Raw genomic sequence first — 13,892 nt, forward strand, 5'->3', positions numbered from 1 at the left:
CTTTTAAAAAATGTACTAAAAGAATAAATTGGTTTTTGTTGTTTTTTTGTATTACTCTAAACAGTAATGATAATGGAAAGGTTATTTCCTGAATGCTGTTCATGAATATTATTGAGATTTTTACATTGAAATGCCTAGAACAGTTTGCTAATATCATTTAGAGGAAGTTCTAAAATGTAGTCTTTTATTACAATGCCTTCACTGAGTTAATAATTTTGCAAGGTACAAGAGCAGGTTCTTACATCTGCAAAAATTAGTGTATGGAAGAAATCTATTGAACATTTTGTTCTATGAACTGATGTCTTCAGATAATGTCAAGTTAATGGAAATATGCAGTAGCCTCCAAAAATTAACAAGAGACACCATAACAAAGAGATTTTAAAAAAGAGTTAAGAAAAATGAAAACAAGTTAATATATAGTACAGTTATTTACAAATTTAAAAAAAAAATTATTACAATACATCTAAAACAGTTAAATTTAAACTAGATTTTAAATTAAACCAAGAAAAACATACTGTTGTACTAGAGTATATAATCTCATTTAATAAATCCTTTGGTGTTGATTACTGTTTTACAAATATGTATAAGTCTATTTGTAAATTGTATGTATGCTTTTTAATTAAATTAAGTATATTAATTAGTAACTTGCCAATCAAAGTGTACCTAAAATGTGGGTGATGACATCAAATCTTGGAAGAGTAAAGATATTTCCAGATTTAATGTCATCAGATATGTTGGTATTTAGAAAGAGTTCTTTATGAGAATGGATAACCAGACATCTGGTGCAGACAGTCTTACATGATGAATGAATAATTTATTGCTTGTGTGCAATAATTACAAATTATTGTTATTTTTTGCATGAAATCCACGATTAACAGATTCTATTAAAAAAGATTCAGAATCAACCTCTTTCAAACTGTAGATCAATTACAATTAATTATAATTTATTTTTAATAGGTGAAACCTGTTGCCAAACCAGTAACTAGATGTTTACATTAATTGATAAAGGCTGTGCTCTCAAATTGGAGAGTTTGCTGCATGACAATTTGTAGGTCGTTGAAGAAAACTTGAAATACAAAAACCCAATCTTCGCCAAAGACAGATTTTTACTAAATGGCAGTTAGAAGAATAAAGTTAATATATAATTGAACTCGCACAATTATTAAATGGTTACCAGGATATTGAAATTTATGAATAATAACAATAGTTCACTGTTTAAGGAATTTATTCTAAAAATTGAAAATATTCTTTGAGCAGTAAATTTGTATCATTTATAACTTGACAAGTGTAACCATAACCGACAAAACTCTTTTAAACAATGAATAGGTGGCCCAGAATGTGATTATTAACTTGTTATATAAACTAATGCTCTACTTTATATTACTTTAAGACTTTATCATAAATATAACAGATTAGTCATTAGCAAACAAAATTGGTCTTTTATTCATTACTTTACATCCTATGACATAACAGTAAATCTGTTTATTTAAAATCGATTACTGTGGCAGAGTTATCTCAGCCTTTCATCTGGAGGTCCCAGGATCAAATCCTGGTCAGACATGGCATTTTTATATGCTACAAAATTCCATTTCCATATCCCACAGACATATCTTCAAGCTTATATGGTGAGATCAAGCAAAAGAATAAGAATCAGTTTGTTCTCATGAACGATGTTCATCTTAATTTAGGTGTGTTATTTCTAGCCATATGAATCTTCTAATATTGTGATAAAATGGATATTAGCAAGATAAACGGAGATGCTCATTAATCCACCATCAACCATATTTTTACCTCAAACAGCCAACTGCTAGAGCAGGTGTATGTTTTTAAAATATAGACTAGATTCTTTGTTACCTTGTAACTTATGAACAGATTGAACAGTGGCCGATTCGTATCTACGGTCGTGTTCAAGCGCGATCTGATCATCGATGTCCACCGGGGGCCCGTTATCGATTGGGTTGCCAGGGCCGAGGTAATTGTGACCGGGGAAATTCATACAACAGACTGGTCGACGGTCGAGAAGTGCGGTCTTATATACCGCACACAGCTCACCACCCCACTACCGCATGATCGCGTACTGGATACTTGTCCGGATCTGGGAACCAGATCCCGCCTCACACCTCGCAGACGAACAGCATGTCTGAATGTATCGGAGGTTCCGGAGCAAATGGCATTTTTATATGCTACAAAATTCCATTTCCATATCCCACAGACATATCTTCAAGCTTATATGGTGAGATCAAGCAAAAGAATAAGAATCAGTTTGTTCTCATGAACGATGTTCATCTTAATTTAGGTGTGTTATTTCTAGCCATATGAATCTTCTAATATTGTGATAAAATGGATATTAGCAAGATAAACGGAGATGCTCATTAATCCACCATCAACCATATTTTTACCTCAAACAGCCAACTGCTAGAGCAGGTGTATGTTTTTAAAATATAGACTAGATTCTTTGTTACCTTGTAACTTATGAACAGATTGAATGATTTTAATGTAGTTTTCTTGAAATGATTTATTACTCCCAAAGAAAGGCTTTAAAAGGCATTTTTTCATCATGCACTACATTTTCTATACATTTTTTCTATCATAATGGGATACCAGTTTCTGCATTCACTATATTTTAATAAAAAAGTCAATTATTTGGCACTCCCATACTAGTATTTCAATATTGAAATGCTGACTTATAAGAAAGTTCTTCAGATGAAGTTACAGATGAAATTCAGTCGATACTAAACTATGGTGAATAATTTATTCCTCAATAAATTATTTAACAGAGACTTGAATTTGAGTAGCCTTTTGTGACCAAGCATTGTTGTAAAGCAACACTAACAATCCTTTCCTGATCTATAATTTAATATTAAAGTCTTGAGTTTGGTCAGTTTTATATTATTTTCTGTCAAAATGTTATGACAGGCTATCCGTACATTGTTTCTTTTTAGATTAATGTTCATATAGTAAATGGATCCTTATGTTTGTAAAATCAATATCTAAATAAATTGCTAGTGTTGTTCCTGTATTCAGGCTACGTAAGCAGATGTAATTTTCATTATCATTTAGGAATTTATTCTACTGTGTTTGTTTGTACATTATTTTGGCTTTTGTGAGCGGTACAATACTATTTTTAATTGTTTTATTGGTTAGTTTAATATTAGCAATTTATCCTACATTTAATAAAAAAAGCAGAAAAGAAATGGCTAGTGTCTTTGCAAAAAAGTAAATTCCAAGAAGTTAATTTACTTAGTTATGGAATATGGATATGCTTTTATCCATTCAACTTACAGTGTAGTTCACAAATATTATTAAAAAGATCAATGAAATGAAAGGGACAAGAGAGAATGAAATTGTTGCACCTTTTGTTTTATATCATCTAACTTAGTTTCTTTCAAGTCTCACAATAAGTATCTGTGTTATCGTTATTCCTTGAGGCAAAAATTCAACTGGAAAAAATGCATTTTCTTCTGCCTTAAAAAATTCATACACATAATTTTCAAATTGAATTGACTTCCAGAATTTAACCTTTTTTTATTATAATTTGTTCCTCTTTGTAAACTGCTACTTTGTTTCTGAGGTCATCCAAAGCACTTGGCATCCAAATGTTTTTGGCAGATGTCAAAGCGCATTTGTTTATGCAACTGTGTGAGTTGTTTTGGGATCCATCTTGCACAGACTTTATGAAACCCAAGTCTGTTGTAGATGATTTCGTAGGCAGAACCATGACTAATTTGCAGACGATGTGTCATTTCATCAATAGTTACTTGTCTGTCTAAGAAAACCATGTCACGTGCATGCTCAATGTTTTCCCCATTTGTGGCGGTAAACGGTTATACGGCTCCTTCGTTGTGCGTAACACTTGTGCAACCATTTTTCAATTCATTTGTAGACACTCCGTTGCGGCAACACACTGTTCCCGTACTGTACCGAAAGTCTTTGATGAATTTCGACCCCTGATACACCTTCCGACCACAAAAAACAAATCACTGAATGTTGCTCTTCTTTGGTGCAAACAGAAAGCGGAGCAGCCATGGTTAACGGCAGGACAGCAATAATGGAACTAACCTAGCAGCATCAAACCTGCAGAGACATAACAACAATTAGACCACGCATGTGTCTCTATGCAACACGACAGTACTACCAGCATAAACAAAAATATAACTAAATTGTGGATAATAATTGACTTACCCTCGTATTTTCTTTTTTTGTCAGTAAAGTTATTTTTTTATTTACAATCAGTTCCAATTAACCATAAGTAAATCTGAGAGCAAAAATTGGTTTCCATTGAAATCTCTCAAAGAATCATGTATGCATATATAACAAATCTTATAAATTTTATATAGTAACAGAGATAAACTAGTGCATACAACGATGAGTCCAAAGAACATTGATCAAATCCAGAACTTAAAAAAAAGAAAACAAAGAAATCGCCAAGAAGGAGTCCTATCAGTTACACTAAGAATCACAAAAAAAGCAAACCAAATGAAGAAACAGTGAAATAAAAAAATAGAGCCAACAAAAGTAAATGGCGAAGCAAAAAAAAAAAAACATTTTGACAATGCATAAAATCCTAAGGTATTCACCCCAAATCCCAAAAATCCTGACAGGTCTAATATGTGAAACCACTTTTTAAGTGCCTAATGCCCTCTCTATTATCCAGAAGGTTAACTAAAGCCAGTTCTCATGTCTGTTCAGTCTCATTTTGTATTTAATACCAAATCACTCTGTCTCCTCTCATACACAGTGTTTTTCTCAAACCACAATGCTTCTTTTATATTTTACAATAATTTCGTTTGGAATCACTGTACAATATCAATATTACTCTTGCTTGTACTGCATAGCTGGATCCTGGTCCAAATCGGCTTCAGGATCATTGTGTGCAACAACTGTTTGTTGGATAATAATAAATGGATCCTCTACCTGTACCAGAACATCTCCCTGAACTTAATATTGAGCTGTTTCTGTTTTTCCCTGACTATAATCCAGATGCAGTTACAGTTATCGCATGCTGTTACCATGCGGGATGAAAATGCCATTCAATTGAACTCTTGGGCAGTCGCCCCTCCTTATCACAAACAAAACAAGTGTAGACTTAACCTTCTTCTTCCATTTATAGCCATTTAGGAATCAGATCCAATACAGTTTACAGTTTAATATAAACTACACAGTCTGACCCAGTTTGGGCCAGCACCCACAACCAGGATTGCCATGTCAACTGCAAATGATGCGTGATGTCCTCTAGAGTTAGGAAGTCCATCATGAAGAGTGAGAATAAAACAGACCCTAGAAGCAACCCTTGAAGAACACTCAACTCAGTATCAAAGAACATACTGACAGATCCTGATTGTACCCCATTTGAGAGGAAGGTCTGTCCAGGCAGCTGTACATGATCAAATAATGCAGTTGTGGAAGGCTCCTTTTCAATTTGTGCAGTAGGCCAAAACACCTTATCAAAGGCCGGATCTGCTGGACATCTAAAAAACAACCAATACAACAAACAAGCAAGCAATACATCTCTTATACGCACTTGCTGATAATGTTGACAATCTTGTGTGTATATTCGATTGTTGAATGACCATAACTGAAGCCGAACAGATGGTCAAGAATAAAACATCATTTCTCCAGAATTTGCCATAACCTTTGAAGAAGTAGTCTTTCAAATACCTTCAATAGAATTGGTAATAGACTTATCAGCCTGTATGATGCTACATTGTGGGCCGGTTTACCTGATTTCAGGACCATTACCATTTGCAACATCTTCCATTGCATCGGGAAGATACTAGTTTTAAAAGAATCCCATTAAAGAAATGTGTTATTAAAGAAATGTGTAAGATGCCTTGAATGGAATCATAAACAGCAATTTGAAAGTTATCAATTCATACCCAGGAGCCTTCTCTGAATTCCATCCTCTTCTGATTACTTATAAAACCTATGATGATGAAAAGTGTTTTATAGGAATAGGGCTACTTAGGAATTAATTTATTTCCTATTCACCAGCTCCCTATATGTCAAAAGGCTGAAAGAATTTTGTCAAGATGCCTAGCAAATACATCAGCTTTCTTATTGTCACTTTAAGCCTAGACCCATCTAACACTTTCAAAGGTGGGAGTGATGGTGATGATCCTTGAGTTCCTTCTTGCCCCTTTAAATAAAATATTTTTAAAGAAATCATTTTACTTTTAAAAAACCTAAAAAATGGCAAATAATACTCTCTCTTTTTTTTATTCTTAATTTTAATCATTTTGAAGTTTATGGAAAATTAAAAATAGCTTTATTAATAGGAAAAAAAATTAATAGGAAAATTTATTTCCTTTGATTTATTAGTCATATTAATATCAGACTGTATATCACTAAATTTTATTACTTCAATGAGAAGCAATGATGAAACATTTTAAAATACCTTTGTATTCTCTATATAGACAAATCATTTACAACAAAAAAAGTTACAACAGAAACTTCCTCTATGTAATAAAGAAACACTCATTGAAATCAGTCTTCTTGGTTAAAAGTAATATTTATCCTTATGTAGAATTGATAAGCTCCTACTTTTTTTGAAGTGAGTTAAATGCAGTTGAGTCTTCATGAATTTCAACTAAATATATTGTATTCCAAAATTCCTTAATAATTATAATTATCTTATTCCAGGCAATGACATAAGGAATTGTACAATCATTAAGAATATGATCTTTATTAGATCAAAAGCTGAAGATTTATGATCTTCAGCAAAATAGCTCCAATCATTAAACATCATTTAATGTTTTATTTTTTTATATTTGTTGTATTGTTTTATTGATTGAAAATATCGAGCGTTTAAAGTTATAAAATCATGTAAGAGAAATAACCTATTTGTCACTGATGTATTTTATTTTATTTCAATAATGCTTAGAATTCTCTGTTGACAGGAAGCAATTAATTTCTGTATTGAGCAGTTAGGGAAAGGACAATGGGTCCATGTATTTCCTGAAGGACGTGTAAATATGGCAAAAGAATACATAAGGTTAAAATGGGGAGTAGGAAGAATGATATATGAATCTCCGGTGACTCCAATTGTAATACCCATATGGCACATGGGAATGGATGAAGTGCTACCAAATGAACCGCCGTACATTCTAAAAATTGGTAAAAAATTAACCTTCCATTTTGGTGAACCAATTCGTGTGGAAGAAGTAGTAAGTGAATTAAAAAAATCAAAAGCCAGCCCAGAGATAGCAAGGAAAATTATTACAGATAAAATTGAAACTGAATTATTAAGATTAAAAGAAAAAACAGAACTACTCCATAAGAAACACTGTAATTCCTGACCCACAAGTTCACGCCGGAATAGGCGTCACTCAATTTGATGTATATTCGTCCAATAGTTGGTGGCATTTTGTTATTAATTGTTATCATCATCATGAAGTTTTGTCGTTATACTCCATTGAATGGGTGAGATTTAACTTGTAAATCTTTAACATTTTAATTTAGTCAGAAAAAAAATAACAGTAGTCAGTAGAATAACACAAGTACCATAATTATCAATACTTTTGCAAGTGGTGTTTCAACATCACTTATTTTTATTTATAGTAATTTAACTACTTGAATCGAATATTTTTCTATCAAGAAAGTACAAACTGGAACTTAATTTGGTAATGAACAACATTAAAAAAAAAAAATACTGCTATTTTTAATGCAATTACATTTGTACCTGCAAATTCTTATTTATATATACACAAGTATTTGTATAATTTTCTTTAAGTTCAATGTTAACTGATATTTTTTACTAAATTAGTTATCTGTAAAAGGTTAATTTTTATATTTTGTCACTGTCATATAGTGTGTTATTTTATATTCTTCTTTTGCAGATATGATGATATGAAAGCGTTTTATTAATTTATTTCATTTTTTTTTTAATTATTATTGATTTATTTTATTATACTAATATATTTCATAAATGCTGTTATAAATGTATAATGTTTACATATTATTCTTTCTTTATGTAAAAATATCATTGATTCAGTTTTTTTGTTTGTACTAAAACAGTATTTTAATTATAACATGTATTGCAGCAATATCATAAATGCTGTTTATACAATTTTTTGTATAACTTTTATTATATGTTTAGGTTTTTTTTTAATGATTGTGTTAATATAATTAAAATAACGCTGCAGTAAATGCTGGTGTAATTAATAATATGCTATGTATATATTTTGTTTGTCAAATATACATAATTTTTTTTTTATAACATATTTTCATTATTGTATTTTATCTAATGCAGTAAAGTCCTTTCAGTCCAAGCCTGCCATATTTGAGTTAAGATGCCTTCTACAGCAAATTTTTTATACACAAAATTGTGCTTTAAAATAAAGATTTATGTTATTGAAATAATTATGTAAATATTTTGTTTTTAAAAAAGATAATATATATATATATAATGACTGATAATATTTGAAATTTAAAAAAATAGAATTGTGCAATTTAATCTTAACATGTATGCATAAAGCTTCAAAAAGTTTCTGATATAAGTTTTTTCAAAATTTATATACATTTTAAGCATTTTTGATTATATTTTCTTCTAAGTAGTTTGCTTTGGCAGCTATTGAAAATGATGTCATCATCATCATCATCTTTGTACCACTTTTCTTCCTGAAGCAATTTCAAGTGAGAAACAAGTAAAAATCAGCTGGGGCTAAGCCAGAATGGACTGCTAGCTGGCAACATTTTTTAAACAATATGTTGGCAAATATTATGTATTTTCAGATTGTTTAGAATATTACGAGAGCTTTTCACTGATATTTTAACTTCTAAACCTATTTTCTTAACAGATTTTCTTATTTCATTTTGAATTTGCTCAGTGTTTTTTGTAACAGTAATGAGTACCTACATGTACATTATTGTCAGCATTCATCAATTTACTATTCATAAACTTGTGTTTTTTCATTGCCCTTTACTTTACCGTATACTTTTGTAAGCAGCATTGACATCCCTAAATGAGTTTTTAAACAACACATTAACATTTATTTGGCGTTTGATGATGGACAGTTTTACCAGTAGTTACATTGCATGAATATATCTGTTGCCATTATTTGGAAGTAAACAAATAACCTGTCAACCATATTGTGACCTCCAAACCTATTAAACAATTACTATTTCAAACAGAAAGCACCAATTCCAGAAACATGTGACACGTGTCAAAATTTTAATATATATGTTAATCTAGAAAACAGAAATGCACAGTTTATTCTTAATACATGACTGTTCCAAACCATATACACTAAAAAAAAAATTAATGTATTGAATAAAAAAAATTTTGGGTTAAAAGTTATTCTCTTTTGTTAGAAATAATTTACATTTTATACAATTTATCTAGATAAACATGTAATGTTTCTATCCATAATTATATCACATTATTCCAATCTTAAACCAGATTTTAGAAACAAATTCTGTGATTTCTTGTCATATTATTTTGAATTCACTTTCTTCTCTTTTTTTTATCATCTTAATCCAGGGTAGGCAGTTTTCAAAACAGAATAAAAGTATTATTTTTCTTTACAAAAAATGGATCTTTTAATAGTTGTATTAATAATTTAAACAAAGCAGATTTACTTTTAATCAATTATTAATATTTCTTATGTTTACAAATTTTATTTATTAAAAATTATACTCTGTATTATTTTAGGTACGCTGTACCTAATGAAGTAGATTTAATAACCTTAAGTTCTTTGTCATATCTGTGAAATATGTTAATCTCTTGTATTATAATACATTGTTAGGCCTCATAAAGTTGAAAGATCTTTTTTTTTTGAAGTAGTGAATTTTTGACTTAGCAAAGTTTGCATTATTTTACAGTGGATTAAGTATCGTTCCATGGGCTAATATTTAATGTGTATTTTACATATAATATAAAGTTCATGCTAACACTTCAATGTTTTATAATTATTATGCTTAGTTATTTACTAAACATGTACTAAAGTGTAAAAGAGTTTGTGTAAAATACAATAACATAAAATAAATAATACAATAACGTAAAATTAAATTACAAATGAACAATACCAGACAAAGAATTTAACTGAACTAAACTATGTTTGGTAATTTTTTGTTGTAGATGTTGTGAAAAGTAAAAATGAGACAATGGTATTTAAAACAAAAATGTACATTTTGTAAGGAACATATATGATCCTTACAATCATCAATATATATCTTTATATATCCTTACAATATATAATCTTAATTAGAGTAGGAAATGAGTCAAACTAAATACATTCAGCCTCTTTACTGGCTTGTTTGAAGAACTGACCCTCTTCACCAACCCAGTAAATCAATTATTGCAGAATTTGCTCACTAGTTTATCAATAATTTACTTACCTTATTGATATTTAAATGGAATTAAGTATTAAAGTTTTGGCCCCAGAAAATGAATTAGCTGTTTATTATTGTTCTATTTAAAGAGGTTTTACGGTGTGAGGGTTAAACAAAAAAAAATCAAACCTACAAAATGTTTAGTTGATTTGCCTTGGTTCACTGACACTTGATTGTAATAAATTTTACAGTGTAATATATTACACTGTAATAGGTTTAGGTTTGTGTAATAGGTTTTGTAATATATTTAACAACTTTCTGGCAACATTAAGGGAAATTAACAGAAAAAAACAGGACAACCAGTGTTCATATCTTTTATGAAATTGTAAGTCTTCAACAAATTATGAACATCAGCTATGTATTTACCTTATCTTACTAGAATATATAGCTTACAGCTTTTTGCTAGAACTAGTTATTCTGTAATTTTGAGATGAAAATATTGTTGATGATTTTTTTACAGCAACTGGAATTCAATGTCACTGGATCCCTCCAAAGAAATAATACCTATTGCAGCCACAAAGGACATTATGATAACAAGGGATATCAAACAGTTTACTTTGGACTGTGCAACCACTCCTGATGAAGTCCAAAATAGTTTTTCACAGTTCATTTTTAGATATTCTTGCTGCCTGGATTTTTAACACTTGTGTTTTTTCTGCATAAACATATTGCCATTCCTCACGGTCTTATGTCAACAGAGTCTTTTTTTAAAATCCATATAAGAATAATCTTACCAAAAATGTAGGTTGCATTTAAGACAATTAGCTTAATATTTGTATCACGCTCTCCAATTCACTACAGAAATATAAAATTAAAGATGAAGGCTTGTGCATATCAGTGGTGTCAACATATAGTATCAAAAATTTCTGTTGCAAAATAATCCAGTCTTTCTGCTCAAACTGATAATTGGGTACAACTAGGATTATTTGTATCTCATTAAGGACTTGGTGATTTAATATCAAGTATATCTGTTATCTAATTCGTATATCCACTATGGAGTTCATACCGTAAAATTAAATTACATTTTTGTATATTATTACTTTTAAAGTGTTCCTCAGTTGTATTATGTTAATACTAATCACACATCTTGGAATAATCTGTAAATATGCATTTCAACAAATATTTGCCAACAAACTCAGTTACATCTTTAACTCGTACTTATTATACATTTCCTAACAAACTCTTTGACAAATGGTACTGTCTCAGCCTTTCATCACGAAGGTTCTGGATACAAATTCTAATCATACTTATTTAATATACTACAAAAGTCATCTCTCATCCTTATCAGTAAAAAAATAATGGTAACTGCTTTTTAATGTGAGACTACATTTACTTTACATGAATAAATAAAATAAGGACAGTGTTGTACCAGATTAAAAAGCAGTGTTATGAGTCTTGTAGTACTCTTTACAAATATGCTTAAGTTAAGGGTGTAATGTGTACACACAAGCAGTTTTCTGATTGTTGTAGAAGTATCTGAATAGACTTGCATTGTCTAATCTTCATTATTAGTAAGCTAGAATTTTCCATATATTTTACAAAGAAATGTGTTCTGTTTGATGAATTTTTTATCATCAAACTTTTGTTAATATTTAGCATTATTACACAATAAACTGTCATAAGTTCACAGTTTATGCATAATTAAGGATATTTCCATAATCACTTCTTGCTTTTTACATAAAGTTTATAAGTAAGTAAGTATATAAGTAAATATATAACTATTTAGTTAATTGCTTTTGTTAAACCAACAATTATGTGATTTCTAATAATTAAAAAATATTTTATATCCATTTTATCATATGTTTCTCTTTTTTTATTGTTAGAAGGCTTGGTCTACAATAAGATAAATAAATGGGACTTTCCTGTATACTACTATAACACTAAAGAGTGCTGTAATACTTGTATGTTTTTTTTGCTTAGATAGCATTTATTAAAACAATATATTGAAAATGGTTGGAAAGTAGGTGCATATTGCTGTGTGTAATAATTGATTGTAGAATTAAATAGTTATATAAATGCATTTTTTATTACATAACCAATCAGATATAGTAAAAAGATTCTGAAAACACTCACTTTTATTTAGAAGTGCATTCAAAATATTTCTTTATGTTCATTTATTATAATTTATACATGATTGTAAAATACTTGTTCTTTGTTTGTAAGAAATAGATAAATATTTTATATACATCAGTAAATCACTATTCCACAGATAATTAAAAAAAAACAGTAAATGCATGGACAGAACAAAGGAAACTATGGTAAAACCTTAATCTAGGCAGTGTCAAAAATTCAAAATTAATTGTAAAAAAAAGGTAGCACGTAAAACCTACATTAATACAGAAATGTAGTAAATATTATGTATTAATAATAAATAAGTATATAAGAATACTAAATAAATAAAAGATGTATTACTTTGTACAAAAGAACCTTTGATAGTAAAAAAAAATTGATTTATTAACATAATTGTTTTGCATTATATAGCACTCTGGTGCATTATTAAGTTGTTTAATAAAATTAATTATTATTTAATTTTATTTAAAATTTTATGAGTATTGATTTCTTAAGAATGTTCTTAGGTAAAGTAGTTTCTCGTGGATAAAGATAGATTTTACTGTACATGTCTTTTCCACAATGATGTGATTCCACTTAGTTGAAAATCACTTGACAATTGTACCAAATGTAAACAATTGACTGGTACTGTATGTAAAGTTGCAGGATAGCTTGAAGTAATTAAATATCAACAATAATTTTACTGATAAAATTAGATGTGGGCAGAGTAAAGTAAAAATGGAAAATAAATTTACTGGTGGGCAATGACAAATAAAATACAGTGATTGACTGTATAAATTGTTTTTTTTTTTGTTCAAATTCTAATTAACAAATTAACAGAACTTTTATATGGTAGATTTTTGTATATTTCTTACTTGCTTAAAATTGTTACAATTAAAATAAATTATTCTACCATGCCTAATGCTGGCATGTTATAATCAATGTAAATTATTCAAGCTCATTTTATTTTTACCTTTATTAAGCAACTATGCATAAATTTATTTATTTATTTTTGTTTTAGCACTAATTATATTTTTTTGAAAGATCAATAACAGAATAATATATTGGTTTTATAATTGATTTTTTTTTTATAAATTGTTGGTCAGATATTTTTATAAGTCTGTAACGTGTTAATAATAGCAGCAAAAGGATAATGAAGCTCTTTCTTACATATCAAACTATTGAGATGAGTTCATAAAAATAATGTCTGGTTTAATAGAGGTGGATATTATTATTTTTTAAGAATAATTGATTTGTGAGTTTTTTTATAAGGTAGCATATTTGTATGAATTAATAATAACACATATAAATCATACGATAAGTAGCACACCTACCTATTCTCAATGTGATCTGTATAATGTGTAATTTATACACCAGTCTGAATAAAATATTTAATTAGAATGTAATTTAAATATCTTTTTTACCATGAGAGTTTCATTATTAAATTTGACAAAGAAAAAACTTTCTAAACATTAAATATATATATAATAATTACGTTAGCAGAGATGTAAGCT

At 29.1% G+C, this 13,892-nt stretch overlaps 1 protein-coding gene across 1 annotated transcript in view; it reads left to right on the top strand.

The window, feature by feature from the left end:
* The window catches only part of Taz (tafazzin, phospholipid-lysophospholipid transacylase), a 49,204-nt gene extending 40,824 nt beyond the window's left edge, over nt 1–8,380 (top strand). The window contains exon 4 of the mRNA XM_075360186.1: nt 6,897–8,380. Within this exon, the coding sequence (XP_075216301.1) occupies nt 6,897–7,295 (399 nt within the window). The 3' untranslated portion in view covers nt 7,296–8,380. The remainder of the gene's footprint in view (nt 1–6,896) is intronic.
* The last annotated feature ends 5,512 nt before the right edge of the window (nt 8,381–13,892 follow it).

The sequence above is a fragment of the Lycorma delicatula genome, chromosome 3 (genome assembly GCF_047948215.1).
Source record: "Lycorma delicatula isolate Av1 chromosome 3, ASM4794821v1, whole genome shotgun sequence".
NCBI lineage: Eukaryota > Metazoa > Arthropoda > Insecta > Hemiptera > Fulgoridae > Lycorma > Lycorma delicatula.